The following is a 12,339-nucleotide window of genomic DNA, read 5'->3' as shown; positions in this document are numbered from 1 at the left end:
GAGAGAGAGAGAGAGAGAGAGAGAGAGAGAGAGAGAGAGAGAGAGAGAGCATAGTCGAACCTCCTGTTTGCGTCCATCGGTGCTGCTATTCGAGAAGAAGGAAAAAATGGCCTACTTAACGGCGAGAATAATAATTAGTCAAGGTGTCGACGTATCGTAGGACTTCCGGAAACGACGAGCCACGAGACCGGCACGCGTGCTTTGTGTATTCCTTTGATAAACATATTTTTCCCTAAATATTCTCCAACGTCATAGCAAACGAGTGACCTAATTATCAGTACGTTAAAATATTCATTGATCCTCTTAATTATCAGAGTCAAGTCGAGTCGATCCTAATAAATGCAACAATATTTATACGAATCAATGAGTTGTTTCGATGGTTGTTAATTAATTACATAGTGACGTGCGAAAGGAAAATTTCGTTTTCGGTTCTCGCAGGGAATGTAGGAATGGAAAAAAGAACGTAGTAAATCATACTGGAATGGTTTCTGCGGTTTTCCAGAGCTGACGCGTACGGTGGGAGCGATTAGAAGCGATTAGAGGCGATTAGAGGTGTTCTGGATTGCGTCGCGGTAACGCAAAAGCTACTACGCACCCCTGAACCACAACTAGCTGCCTCTCGAGAAGCGAGAGTAAGAGCACCAGCCCCTTTTACACCCCCGGAAAAGCAGAGACCGAATCTCTCTCTCTTTCGCTCTCTCGCTCTTTCAAGGGGACCGCCGTTCCGATTGCTGCGAAAGAGCTGATTCGATTGTGCCACTCATTGTCGGCCCCTCCTTTGTCCCTCTTATCCAAACTATCACGATTATTGCTTTATTACTTAATTTAATGAATGATGGAAAGTAGGCGCCTACTTGGACGATTTATTTTCTCACTTATACTCGAGGCTTTTCCTGTGATCTTGATCAAAACGTCATATGTTCAGGCCAAGTTACGAGTTATGTTTTATGATTTTGGTCGAAGGTAAGCGTGGCAGCGGAGCATCAAAGAGACGAAAATTAATCGTCATATAAGTGCTCCTGCAATCTTTGCGGCATTTCCCTTTGACGGAATCTCGTGCTCTGTCAAGAAGCAGCTCCCTGCCACGGTCGGTCGACCACTCGACCAATCACTTTCTCCTCCTATCTTAGTATGGCTAAGTAAGTGTCTAAAAAAAGGATAAGTCTAAGTTGTGCTCGTCTGAGGTGTTCCGGAAGTTTGTGGGTCCGCTACGATGATAATAAGAAAAAGAAAAGACCAGCAAAAAAGAGAAAAAAAATCTCGTCTCTAGACAAGAAATTCAATTTTTTGTTTCCTTTTAATCGTAGCGCCGTAACGAGAACGATCACGATCGTTCTAAATGCATCCACGAGTGCTATCTGTTATCTTTCGAAAATAAAAAGCCAGATGCCTTTGCCTATCGGCCAGGACTCATCCATTACTTTTCCTTTTTCTCTTTTTTTTTTTTTTCGACTTTGCTGCGATCCGAACGTTAATAACAAAGCACTTGATCGGTTTTACGAAGAACAGTTACGAAACGACGACACGGCGTAATTTCGATGATCGTTAAGGGATGATCCGAGGACAAATTCTTCTTCTTTTTGTTTTGTTTCTCGTTTTTTGTTTTTTGTTTTTCTTCTAAAAAACGAAGGGCGGAAGTTGGTCTTATTTATGCGAGCAGGTTGTTCGCCCCAACGAAACGGTCCCTCCGGGACTCTTGCTACCGGTCTCGGTGATAGCTAACCGGTCTCCTGACGAAACTTTTGTTTCTCCTTGCTTTTTTTCTTCAAAGGTCAACCACCCGCCAACGGATATGACGTTTAATTTGGTCATGAATAAGCGCGGAAGAAATTAGATCGATTCGAAATGATCCTTCGTCTCGATCGTTCGTAAATCCTAAAATCCTATCTCGCCTAGGTCGCCGCCGCCGCCGCCGTCGTCGTCGAAGACGAAAAGAGGCGCGCGCGCAGGGTGGAGGGCACGGACGTATCGCCCGTTCAATTTGCTAATTGAATCGGAAGCACGAGAGGCTACAGCTTGGCAGGCAGCATCTCGACAGGGAGAGAGACCCTCCGGAGGCGTAGACGAAACCGAGCTCCGCCCTTGCGATCCCACCCATGATCTCGTTCGCCAGACGACCTTGAGAGCTTTAGCTTCCATGTCGGTTGGCAGAGTACTCGGTGATCATCCTTCTCAGTGACCCCGCGACTGCATCCGAAAGCGCATCATCGATTCGATGAAGCAACCATTCGCGAGAGAATGATATTCCGTATTCACTGATATTCCGCACGCCAACCAGACCTCTTCGTATATTGCGCGTTGGAACCTAATTCGCGAAACTGTGATAGATTCTTTGTCATCTTGTGAAATTACACTTTTGTTCATCCTTGTGTGTGTCGTCGCCGAAAGATCGTGCAAGATCACGCGATCGCGATCGCGAAAATGCTCGGTGGATTCGACGCTCAATCGGACTATTATCCACAGTGGCATCAGCCGTGCAATTATGTCACACAGCTTCCTTACGGTACGTTTGACTTTTCACGATGATATCATTATCAGGAGTTTTCGTTTTCGTCTCATTTACCTAAGGAAAATGTTTCAATCCATGAACGTAATCGTTTGATCCTCCTCCAGGTCCACTCGGTGGTCCAGACTCGGACAACCAATCGACGTATTGGGGGGCGGATTCCGGTATCTCCGGTGGTAGTTCGGGCGCAGGAAGCCCGACGGCATCTACGCCACCTCTGATAGAAGAGATCGGCGTTCAGGATTCAAATTACTCGGCTCTTCAGCAATACGTGCATCCAAGCGCGAACGGTGCACAACATTACTCGGCTTTATTGTACCCTCAACAACAGCATCATCACCACCACCATCATCACCATCACCATCATCCGCAGCATCCTCATCATCAAGAAACGCATCATCAGCCGCAACAAGTGCAGCAGCAGCAGCAGCAGCAGCAGCAGCAGCAGCAACAGCAGCAGCAGCAACAGCAGCAACAGCAGCACAATCAACGTAGAGGGGACGAATTTACGATGGCCGGTATCGGAGGTGCCGGTGGGTCAGCAGTTTCGTTAAATGGCGTCGGCGTCGGCGTCGGCGTCGGCGTCGGCGTCGGATCTCTTCAGCAACATCTTCAACATCAAGCTGTCAGGGAAGGCAACCCGATGGTCAGGCCTAAACGTCGAAATACGGCTAACAAAAAAGAGAGAAGACGTACTCAGAGCATTAACAACGCTTTCGCGGATCTAAGGGATTGCATTCCGAATGTACCGGCGGACACGAAGCTCTCGAAGATAAAAACGTTGAGGCTCGCTGCCTCGTACATCGGATATTTGATGGCCGTGTTGGAAAGCGACGAAAGCGAGGAGCCTCAAACTTTTCGCGCCGAGATACTGTCCAACGGTAGGAGAAACAAGAACGCTCAATCGAGTCAGGTGAGTTGGAATTTGAAACATAGATTCTTCCACTCCGATGAATTTAGACCGTTCGTCCAGCGAGAACGATCCTCTTAGAGCAAGTTAACGCTCTAACCAGCTAACTCGAAATGAGATTTATACTGCTCGTAAACGTTCGACTTGCTTGTCTCGACTAATTTGTTGCCTTCTCCCGACTTGTCACTAAATCTTCCGGGCACGATGATAGGACGAGGACGAGAGTTACCGTATTCCGCTGAATTCGTTCGCGTGCTCCTTCACTATTTTTTAACCTTTTCTGATCCGATGGAGCGAGAGTTGCGTACGTACTCTCGAGCGGCCGAGGACCTTTCTTCTTAAATCTCTCTCATAAAAGCTTTCGGTAAGCGTTACTCCAAACTAAACATTGGCCTCTTTAATCGGGGAGAGATTCCCCCCTACGATACTCGGCCTTAAATCCATCGACGTGCCTCCGAGACGCGTCGAAAGAGAGAAAGAGAGAGAGGGAGAGAGAGAGAGAGACAGGGGGGGGGGGAGAGGAAAGAAAAAAATGTTCGTTGCATCAAATTCAAGTGGCTAATGTACGGTCGACTCGCGGATCCACAAGGTTTTTCTCTTCGCGTTAATCGTAGAAAAAAAAAGAGAATCGGGATTCGCTCGAAATTATACGGAGCCGAGTCGAACGTTTCAACGAAAGATGAAGAAAACTCGTCGTTTTTATCGACGAATTCTTTCAATCCCAAACATTTTTTTGTTTCTCTCGAACGCATCCACGTTCGAACGTGACCGTCGCCTCGGATCGTCCAATTGGCTTCATTAACTTAATACCGGCGCGTGGAAATATTTTTCTTTCGTCCCTACGCTTTGCGGTTTATCCAGTTTTCCATCCGGCTGTACCACCCACGAAGAGCCTTCCCTTCGAATCGAATCCTACCGTTATTCGTGACCGCATCATCGATTCCATCGAAAGTTGCTTCCTTTTTCATTGAAATTCCTTACGCAAGCAAAGCGTATACGCCGGTCAGCTAACGCAACTGTCGTTCGAATTCGAGAACACTGTCATTTTTTGTTCTTTTCGTTTCTTGTACTTTCAGAGCGAGACGTGTTTGCAATCTATTTCGAACGTAGCGCACGAAGAATCGTCCAAGAGCAAAGGCCGAACGGGATGGCCGCAGCACATGTGGGCCCTGGAATTGAAGCAAGAATCGCCGACGAATCAAATGCAATAAATCAAAGACCGTCCCGATCGAAAAACTCATTATTTAACGTTCGACTTAGGACGGATTAAAAATTTATTTATAAACGATTATTGTAAAAACGAAAGAGATCTCTCGCGCGTTGTACATATTTCGCGTTTAAATTTATGTGTAAATAGAGAATGCTCGTTGCTTTTAGCTGCTCGTCGATTAAGTATCGTTGCAAGAAATGGAGAGAGAGAGAGAGAGAGAGAGAGAGAGGACAATACGTTTGCGTCCTCCTGACGTTTCGAACGACTCTTTTAAGCGAGTTTAGATAAATACTTGATCTCTTTGAGAATCCTTTCTATTCTTAAGAATCCTCGCTCTTTGATTCGTTCGTAAAGTTTTGTATAAAGCACCGTTGATCCTTAAAGGCTATCATGGCTGTAATTTCACTCCATGAGAATTTTCTTAAAGAACGTAACCAAGCCCTGTACCAAAGACGATGTTTCAATCCCTATTTATTCGGACCGTCAGAAATCTCGTCGACATTATCGTAAAACATATCAGTTCCTTCGCATACTTTTCTATACCTAAACGTAAGAACGAAAAAAAAAGTTGATTCGGAATGATATTCGGTGATAGCTTTTAAGTCTTACAAATAAAAGTCTGTAAAAGATATCAATCGGCAATAATAAAAACGTCGTGTCACGAAAATTTCTATCGCAATTTCTTCCATCGCTCGCCACTTCGATTTCGTTTTTCAAAAGGGTGCACGCGCGACGCCTTCGCTAACTTTTGAGCCACACGTGTCCGCAAATGCAGGAAGTCGAGTTGCAGTTTCTTCCAAAAATTTTTACGACGCAAACGTGCCTTCCACGAGCGTGCTGCACGCTGAGAAATCATTGTCCAAGACAGTCGGGTCTCGGGTTTCCTCGATATCCTGGCGCCACTACTTTGGCTCTGTCTCTTCGTCGCTCCGATAGGTCCCTGCTCCTCTCGTAAAAAAAAAAAAAAAAGAAAACGAGAAACATGTTCCTCCGTCGACACGCAATAACGCAACGACCTTCGATCTCGATAACTTTGAGAAAATTGGACAAACTCGACGCCCGAGTGTCCCTTTGCGGGATCATTTTCATATTCTCTACGTACGCGATCCAAGTACATACGTATTTACAAAATGAGTCATAATCTTTACGAACCCGAGATATCTCGCGTCGATCGTCCGTAACGCGTTAAGAGCAAGTCAAAGTGTCATCGTTATGAGTTATACTCGATTAAAAAGTATCGCATAACGATCTCTCTCGACGACTCGCTAGCTGGAGACTAAATATTTGCGGGCATCGAATCGAGCTCGTTCGTTGGCACGGAATCGACGGACATTGTGTCGAAGATTACGAGGAGTTCGCTTTGTAGATACGTCGACGGCCAAAGTCAAAGCGTAGTTTGTCGTTTGTTATTTATTTATTGCAATCGGTAAAAAGAACTTATCACGGCACCGTATCATCATCGTATATTTATTCCGATCTTCTTTCATCGACGCGTTACACGGATTTGAAAATGATACTTGCTATCGACATAGCCTCGATACGTTTCATTTAACGTCACCTAGATCGCTCGTGAGCGTTTTTTAATCGCGGGGAAGGAAAGAGCAGCAAAGAGATATATGCTAAGGAAGCCAATGGAAGGTGTTAAACGCAGGAGAGAAGGTGAATCTTTGTAAACTTGTGCTTTGACGAAGCCCAGAACACCTCCCGTAGTCGGACGTTGCGGTGTAAACACTCCTGCGTTACCTAAAGAACTTGGTTATTCTCGGTAGCATCCCGAAGTGATGCTGCCTGAGATAAGCAAAGCGCCTCCTCCGTGAATCCGTGAAAACGAAAGGGTCGGTGAAGGCTGATCGAGCTCGTGGAAAGATTAAGTTACGCTCTTTGAAAATCTTTTTATACCTTACGATCGAACGATACTTTAGTACCCGAATAGTTATTGGAATTTTCAATCGTCGTTAAGATCGTATCTCTCTATACCCTACTACCAGTTCATTCTCTCTCTCTATTGTTTGAACCCTTAGCATCCGGAACGATACGATCTTGCAGACTGATTTTCTATCTTTTAATTAATCGACTCGCAATCGAATAGGCTTAATGGGAATGACATAATTGATACTATATGAGAATACGTTCTCGTCGAGCGATCTTTTCGGTCTGTAAAGAGAAAAAAAACGACGACGACGATACCGACAACAACAACAACAAGAACGACGACGACGACGACGACGACGACGACGACGACGACGACGACAGCACCAACAACAGCACCAAGCCGCGAACGTTTGTTTGCTTTGACGAGTATCAAAGTCCACGTACATGTATACGTATGCACGTAAGTGTAAGAAGTTGCGGAGCCACTTAAATCCCACCGAAAAAACGCATCGGTCCGCATGTGCGGAGGATCTTCTCCGATCGTGCGAGACGCGTCTTGGCCGTTCTATCGACGTGTATATTGTTTCAACCACGACAAAATATCGCGTCCTCTCGGAAGGGCTTCTCGAATTTCGTAGGAGAAAGAGTCGTAAACTCGACGAAGATGTCGCGAGACGAGAGCCGACGCTAAAGTATCACTTGCGATATGTATTGTAACTCCGCGTAAAAAAGAGAAAAAAAAAAGATACGAGAAGAAAAGAAATGTAATCAAATTCTGTAGCAAAAAGGAATAGAACGCTGAATGAAAGATACGAACAAAAGTGATTGCATTACGAAATATTTCCGTAGACTCGCTCGTATGGAAAATAAAGAGAATGAAATAATAAGTAAATCCGTTTAACTCGACGACCTTTTTCGAAATGCCGCGGAGAAGCGAAGATCGGTCTCTTATATAGCAACGGGAAGAATCGATCCCGTCGATTCGCAAATTAAATTGGATAACCGAGAGATTTGCCCTTTGCTTTCGAATCGAGTAACGCGTTTCATTTATCGCGCCGTATGGGGTGCGACGAATGCGGGCGTTGGATCGACGAGGATCCATTTCATCGAGTTTCTAAGAAATCTGAAAACAGATATATTCGCGTCGTTACATCGCAACGTTCTATAAACGATATTGAAATTATTTTGTGGGTCGGTTAAAACGATACAATCGGAAATAATTAAACGCGAATTCAAATTCGATAATTCTAAATCAATAAAAATTCTTCCTGAGAGTACAACAGATATATGCAGCAATAACGAGTACCTAGAACACGGAAGTGAGAGTGAAACGTGGGTAGGAGAGAGCTCAAAGGCGAGAAGGAAAGAGAAACGAATTCTCATTGCGTATGGAAGAGCGTAACTTTTGATTCAAATGGAGAGTAATCGCCACGACGCTCACCGAGATTACCCTCGTGGGATTGTTCGATATTCTCTCTCTTTATCTCTCTTAGCACATTATTTCTCCGAGAAGATCGAGGAGGACGTAGAGGGTGAGGGCGAGGGCGATACCGTGACAACGCCCTGTGATATCTCGGGTCGACCCTATAAAACCTCAGGATCGCTGCCGTATCGGCACCAATTCGTTCCGAGAGCGTCTCGAGGAAACTTGGGCAAGGAACAACGTCCAACGCGGGAGGAAGAGATGATCGAATTCGTTGGTAAATTTTCCTGGACGTCGAGGACCTTCTCTTATTCCTGCCTTCTCCTATTTTTCTTCTTCTTGACGTCCCGTACGACCGCGGAATATGGTAAGTTTCCTTCGTTCCTTCTTCGTTGTTTTGCAATCGGCGAGAGCGGAAGTAGCGACAAGTCGGACCTCGTCAGACTTGCCGAGCATGACGCGTCTTTAAAATTCGAGATCACTGTTGCTTTTTGTTTTTTTTTTCTTTGGAGGAGTCCTTCCAGTCAAGCTTTTCTTTTTTAGATTCGAGAGACGTAGCGAGCATGTCGAACGAACGAACGCAGGACAACGATTTTCGTTCGTGTACCGGAGGGAAGTGCATAAAGAGGACTACGCAAGAGATGAGCAGCGGGATGTGGTTTGGACCGCGACTTGGAAAACGTCGAAAGTTCGAGGGTAGAACGGACATGAACGCCGACTTGGAGACCGTCGGTAATGCTTTCGACGGTTCAGGTTGGACCATCGTCGCTTTACCAGGTAAACGAAAAAATTCGATCGAGGAAAATAGCTGAAACGAAGCTGATTATAATTCATTGATATCAAAAGTAACGAATGGAAATTTATATTCGTGGATCGATCGGCAACAGGCGAGAAGGGACGGACGACTAATCGAGTCAAGCTCGACCAAGAAGGAGACTACGACGCAGACGAACTTCCTCCCAAGTTTTTACTTTCGAAGGACTCGGAGAACGCACGAGACGAGGACGGAACGTTCTCGAGCGAACCATTTTCTTTGGCGATCAGTCGTGGTAATCGTAGAATCCCTATGACGATTTCATCGCGATTTGCCCATCGATCGCGCGTCCCGACGTTTTAGGGAAGAAACAAAGAATGGAAGATACCAGGCCATAGTAACTAAAACTTATACAGAACTTATACAGAAAGAGATTCAATTAAGCAACGTCTTACTGGAACCACATAAGAAATAAAGTATTCACGTTTGTTTGCAATCCTCCATTTATTTCATTTTGATCCTATCTCTCGAAGACGTCAAAAAATAATCACATCGAAACGCGATATTTATGTTCGCGTAGCATAGATAATAAAAAAAAGGGGGCGTGTATTATTGCTCGAAGATATTATTGGTAGGAAAAGAAGGAAGGAAGGAAGGAAGGAAGGAAGGAAAGAAAGAAAGAAAGAAGGAGGAGGATGGAGCACGGTGCATTTAGGGGTAATTCCTCGAGCAGCGCTCCGTACCGATGGGCCATGTGGTAACGTTAGATACAGCTCGTAATCATAAAACACGAAAACACCGGGAACGGATAGGAGATACGGAGTTAACCCATTACCTCGATTTATTTCGACGACGAATAAAAGCAACGAATCCAGTTAACATCTACGAATGTAAACTTGCGAGCGAAAACGATCGGTAAAAAACAAAATTTTCCGTCTACGAGATACATAAAAGAGACCTTCTCTTTATCCGATCCAATCGAACCGATTCAATGCGAAATGACAATTGAGTAATTCGTCCATCCTAATTGTGGGAAAAGAATGAAAAGATCGGATCTTTACGTTCGCTTTTTCTTGTTTTCTTCCTCGTATACGTTGAGCGACATTGAAGATTCGGGTCGTGCTCGGTTTTTTTGGCTTTTTTATTATTTATATATTCACAAACGTTACAACTTCCAGTTACGCGTACAAGATTCAAAATTCATTCATACGTCACGTATTATCGTCAGATTTAAACGCACGCACACACACCCACACGCATCGTTCGATCCACCGAGTCGATCTATGGTCATTAACTGTTATTATTATTATCGTTTTTGTTATAATCGTTTAAACTGCATTTTCTAGCTTAATTTAATTTAACGCAGCATCTAAGTCTTATCGTTAAGTATGTTTATCGTATAACTATATATCTATGTACATGGCTGACGTGACTATTAATTATCGTGAAAGGGGGGATCGCAATTCGAGTCATATCTCGTAATAACAAATACGTACGCCTATGATCTGTTATTTCAATCATTGTATACGGGCTATGTTGTACCTACGTTTGAAAAAATATTTGAAAATTTCGCCAAACGTAAAGGTCGACAGTGTTTTTTCTCTTTTTTTTTTAACAATTTTCTATACATTTTACTAACTAGCTCTCTTTCTTCGCCTGTTTATGGTTTCCCCGTCTTTTCTTTCTTTTTTCTTCTTTTCGCTCGTTGCGAAACGTTTCTACTATTCTCGTTCGCTCAAATCCGAAAAAGTTCGTTCTTTCCTCGTTTTTTCTTCGACTCTTTCTTTCTCTTTCACGCAAGCTGCATCAAGTATATTTTTTAATATTCTTCCCGCACTTTCGACAACACTGAAAATTGAAACGTGGAAGATGGTACGACGTGTTCGTGAGTATTCGCAAGTAAAATCTCGATTGAAGGCACAATTGCACGAACGAAAACCTGCTGCGCGTTTTACTTTATTTATTATTATTGTTTTTCTTTTTTTTCCTTCCTTCCTTTTCTTCGTTTACAATTAAACTTTATCTGCAAGTTTTCTTTGTCTTCTTTTTCCTTTTTACCGGATAGTGCATTGTTTCCGTTCTCGGAATACTGCGCGACATACGTTTATGCGAACTACTCTGTTCCCGTTGAATATTTAACAAAATTCTCACAACCACGAGTTGTCCGCGATTTATTTTGTTTATTTCCGTACGATTCTACGAAGGATCGAGAGGATAACGTTAATTCCGCGAGTCGAGCTTTACCGTTTATTTTCTTTTTCCTTCGATGATAACTCGACGAAAAAATCAAATATTTATATCGTTATTTAACGAAATCCTAATTGATGTACACGTACAATTAATACGAATGAAATTGGAAAGAAGAAAATGATTTACTACCTATACACAAACATACTACTAAATGAGAGCAAGGAATCGATGAAGTAAAATACGATATATACAACGATAGAAAGTACGTAATAATGAGAGCAGAGAGAAGAAAAGTCAATGTAGGGTGGGGGAGAAGGGGAGGGGGGACAGTATCTGTACAAACTCAAGGCAGTTGATTCAAACGTTTTGCCGGAGATTCGTGACTTTGCTCTTATTTTTCTCCTTCCCTTCGCTTTTCGTACAAGTTAAATAAACAAATAGAGGTCGTCGTAATTTTCGCTCGGAGAGTGGCATCACCGCGAAATTAACTTTACACACTGAGACCGTATAAGTTCTCTATATAATGTGTGTATATTTGTGTATAATATTTATGCATTGTATGTACAGGCAACGGTACAAATTAACCGTATTATAGAAGGGTTGCCTGTATATATAATCATTTCTTTTCAGCAGTCTGCTTGTGTGTGTGTGTGTGTATGCGCGCGCATTTCTTACACATTTTTTTATTTTTTTTTTGTTTTGTTTTTATTAACCGTTAACCTCACCCTTTTCTTATATAATAATGCAAGCCTTAAGTGTAAAATCAAGACTTATTAGCAGCAAAACTAAATAACAATGTATACGTACGAGTCTGTGCCATGTGACTCTGCGTCCTGTACGTAAATTTGTGTGTGTCGGCTCTGTATTTTAATATTTTTCTATGTCATAGGGAGTCGCTTCTTCTTTTTCGATTTTTTTTGTAACACGAATCGCGATTGTGTGTGTGTGTGTGTGTGTGTGTGTGTGTGCGCGCGTGCTTATTTTTACGGAAATATGTAGCTATTTACAAATGTACTATGTGTTACAAAATTATTCGCATTTTTTTTTTTTTTTATACCAGAGAAGAAGACGACCCTGCACCATTTGAAAATAATCCAATGCAAAAGATCTATTTTTCATATTACGATAGGCTCCCGCATTTCGCGGGAAAATATTTTTCATTTAATCTACAACATTATATGTTATCGTAGATGTAACATATAGATATACGTTATATCTCGAAGGACGCTATAAAGTTTATTGGCTCAGATAAAATCATTTCTTCACCGACTTTTAAACGTAATCGTATGAATCTAATTCTAAAATCTTACATTTGTAGAACGTTGTCATTATCGTAATAGTATAGCGCGCCCGTGATAAGTTATTATTTCATTCGTTTAAAAATAAAACCAAATATCGCCGCCTATGAAATGGCAATTAAAGACTATGAAAGAAATATGTACATTACGAGCCATTCCTTTTTCATTCTTTTTAT

At 42.9% G+C, this 12,339-nt stretch overlaps 2 protein-coding genes across 2 annotated transcripts; both read left to right on the top strand.

Annotated features, from left to right (window-relative positions):
• Positions 1-1,927: 1,927 nt before the first annotated feature.
• On the top strand, positions 1,928-6,844 carry LOC122634381 (heart- and neural crest derivatives-expressed protein 1-like). The gene is made up of 3 exons (XM_043823270.1): positions 1,928-2,503; positions 2,614-3,419; positions 4,493-6,844. Exons 1-3 carry the CDS (start codon positions 2,422-2,424, stop codon positions 4,625-4,627), a joined length of 1,023 nt encoding a protein of 340 aa, XP_043679205.1. The 5' UTR covers positions 1,928-2,421; the 3' UTR covers positions 4,628-6,844.
• Positions 6,845-6,858: 14 nt separating this feature from the next.
• Positions 6,859-9,702, top strand: LOC122634382 (PBAN-type neuropeptides-like). The gene is made up of 3 exons (XM_043823273.1): positions 6,859-8,288; positions 8,465-8,698; positions 8,809-9,702. The coding sequence occupies exons 1-3, from the start codon at positions 7,913-7,915 to the stop codon at positions 9,036-9,038; spliced, it is 840 nt and encodes a 279-aa protein (XP_043679208.1). The 5' UTR covers positions 6,859-7,912; the 3' UTR covers positions 9,039-9,702.
• The last annotated feature ends 2,637 nt before the right edge of the window (positions 9,703-12,339 follow it).

The sequence above is a fragment of the Vespula pensylvanica genome, chromosome 14 (assembly GCF_014466175.1).
Source record: "Vespula pensylvanica isolate Volc-1 chromosome 14, ASM1446617v1, whole genome shotgun sequence".
Lineage (NCBI taxonomy): Eukaryota > Metazoa > Arthropoda > Insecta > Hymenoptera > Vespidae > Vespula > Vespula pensylvanica.
The sequence above is the reverse complement of the archived record's forward strand: the minus strand, read 5'-3'. Positions and strand labels throughout refer to the sequence as shown.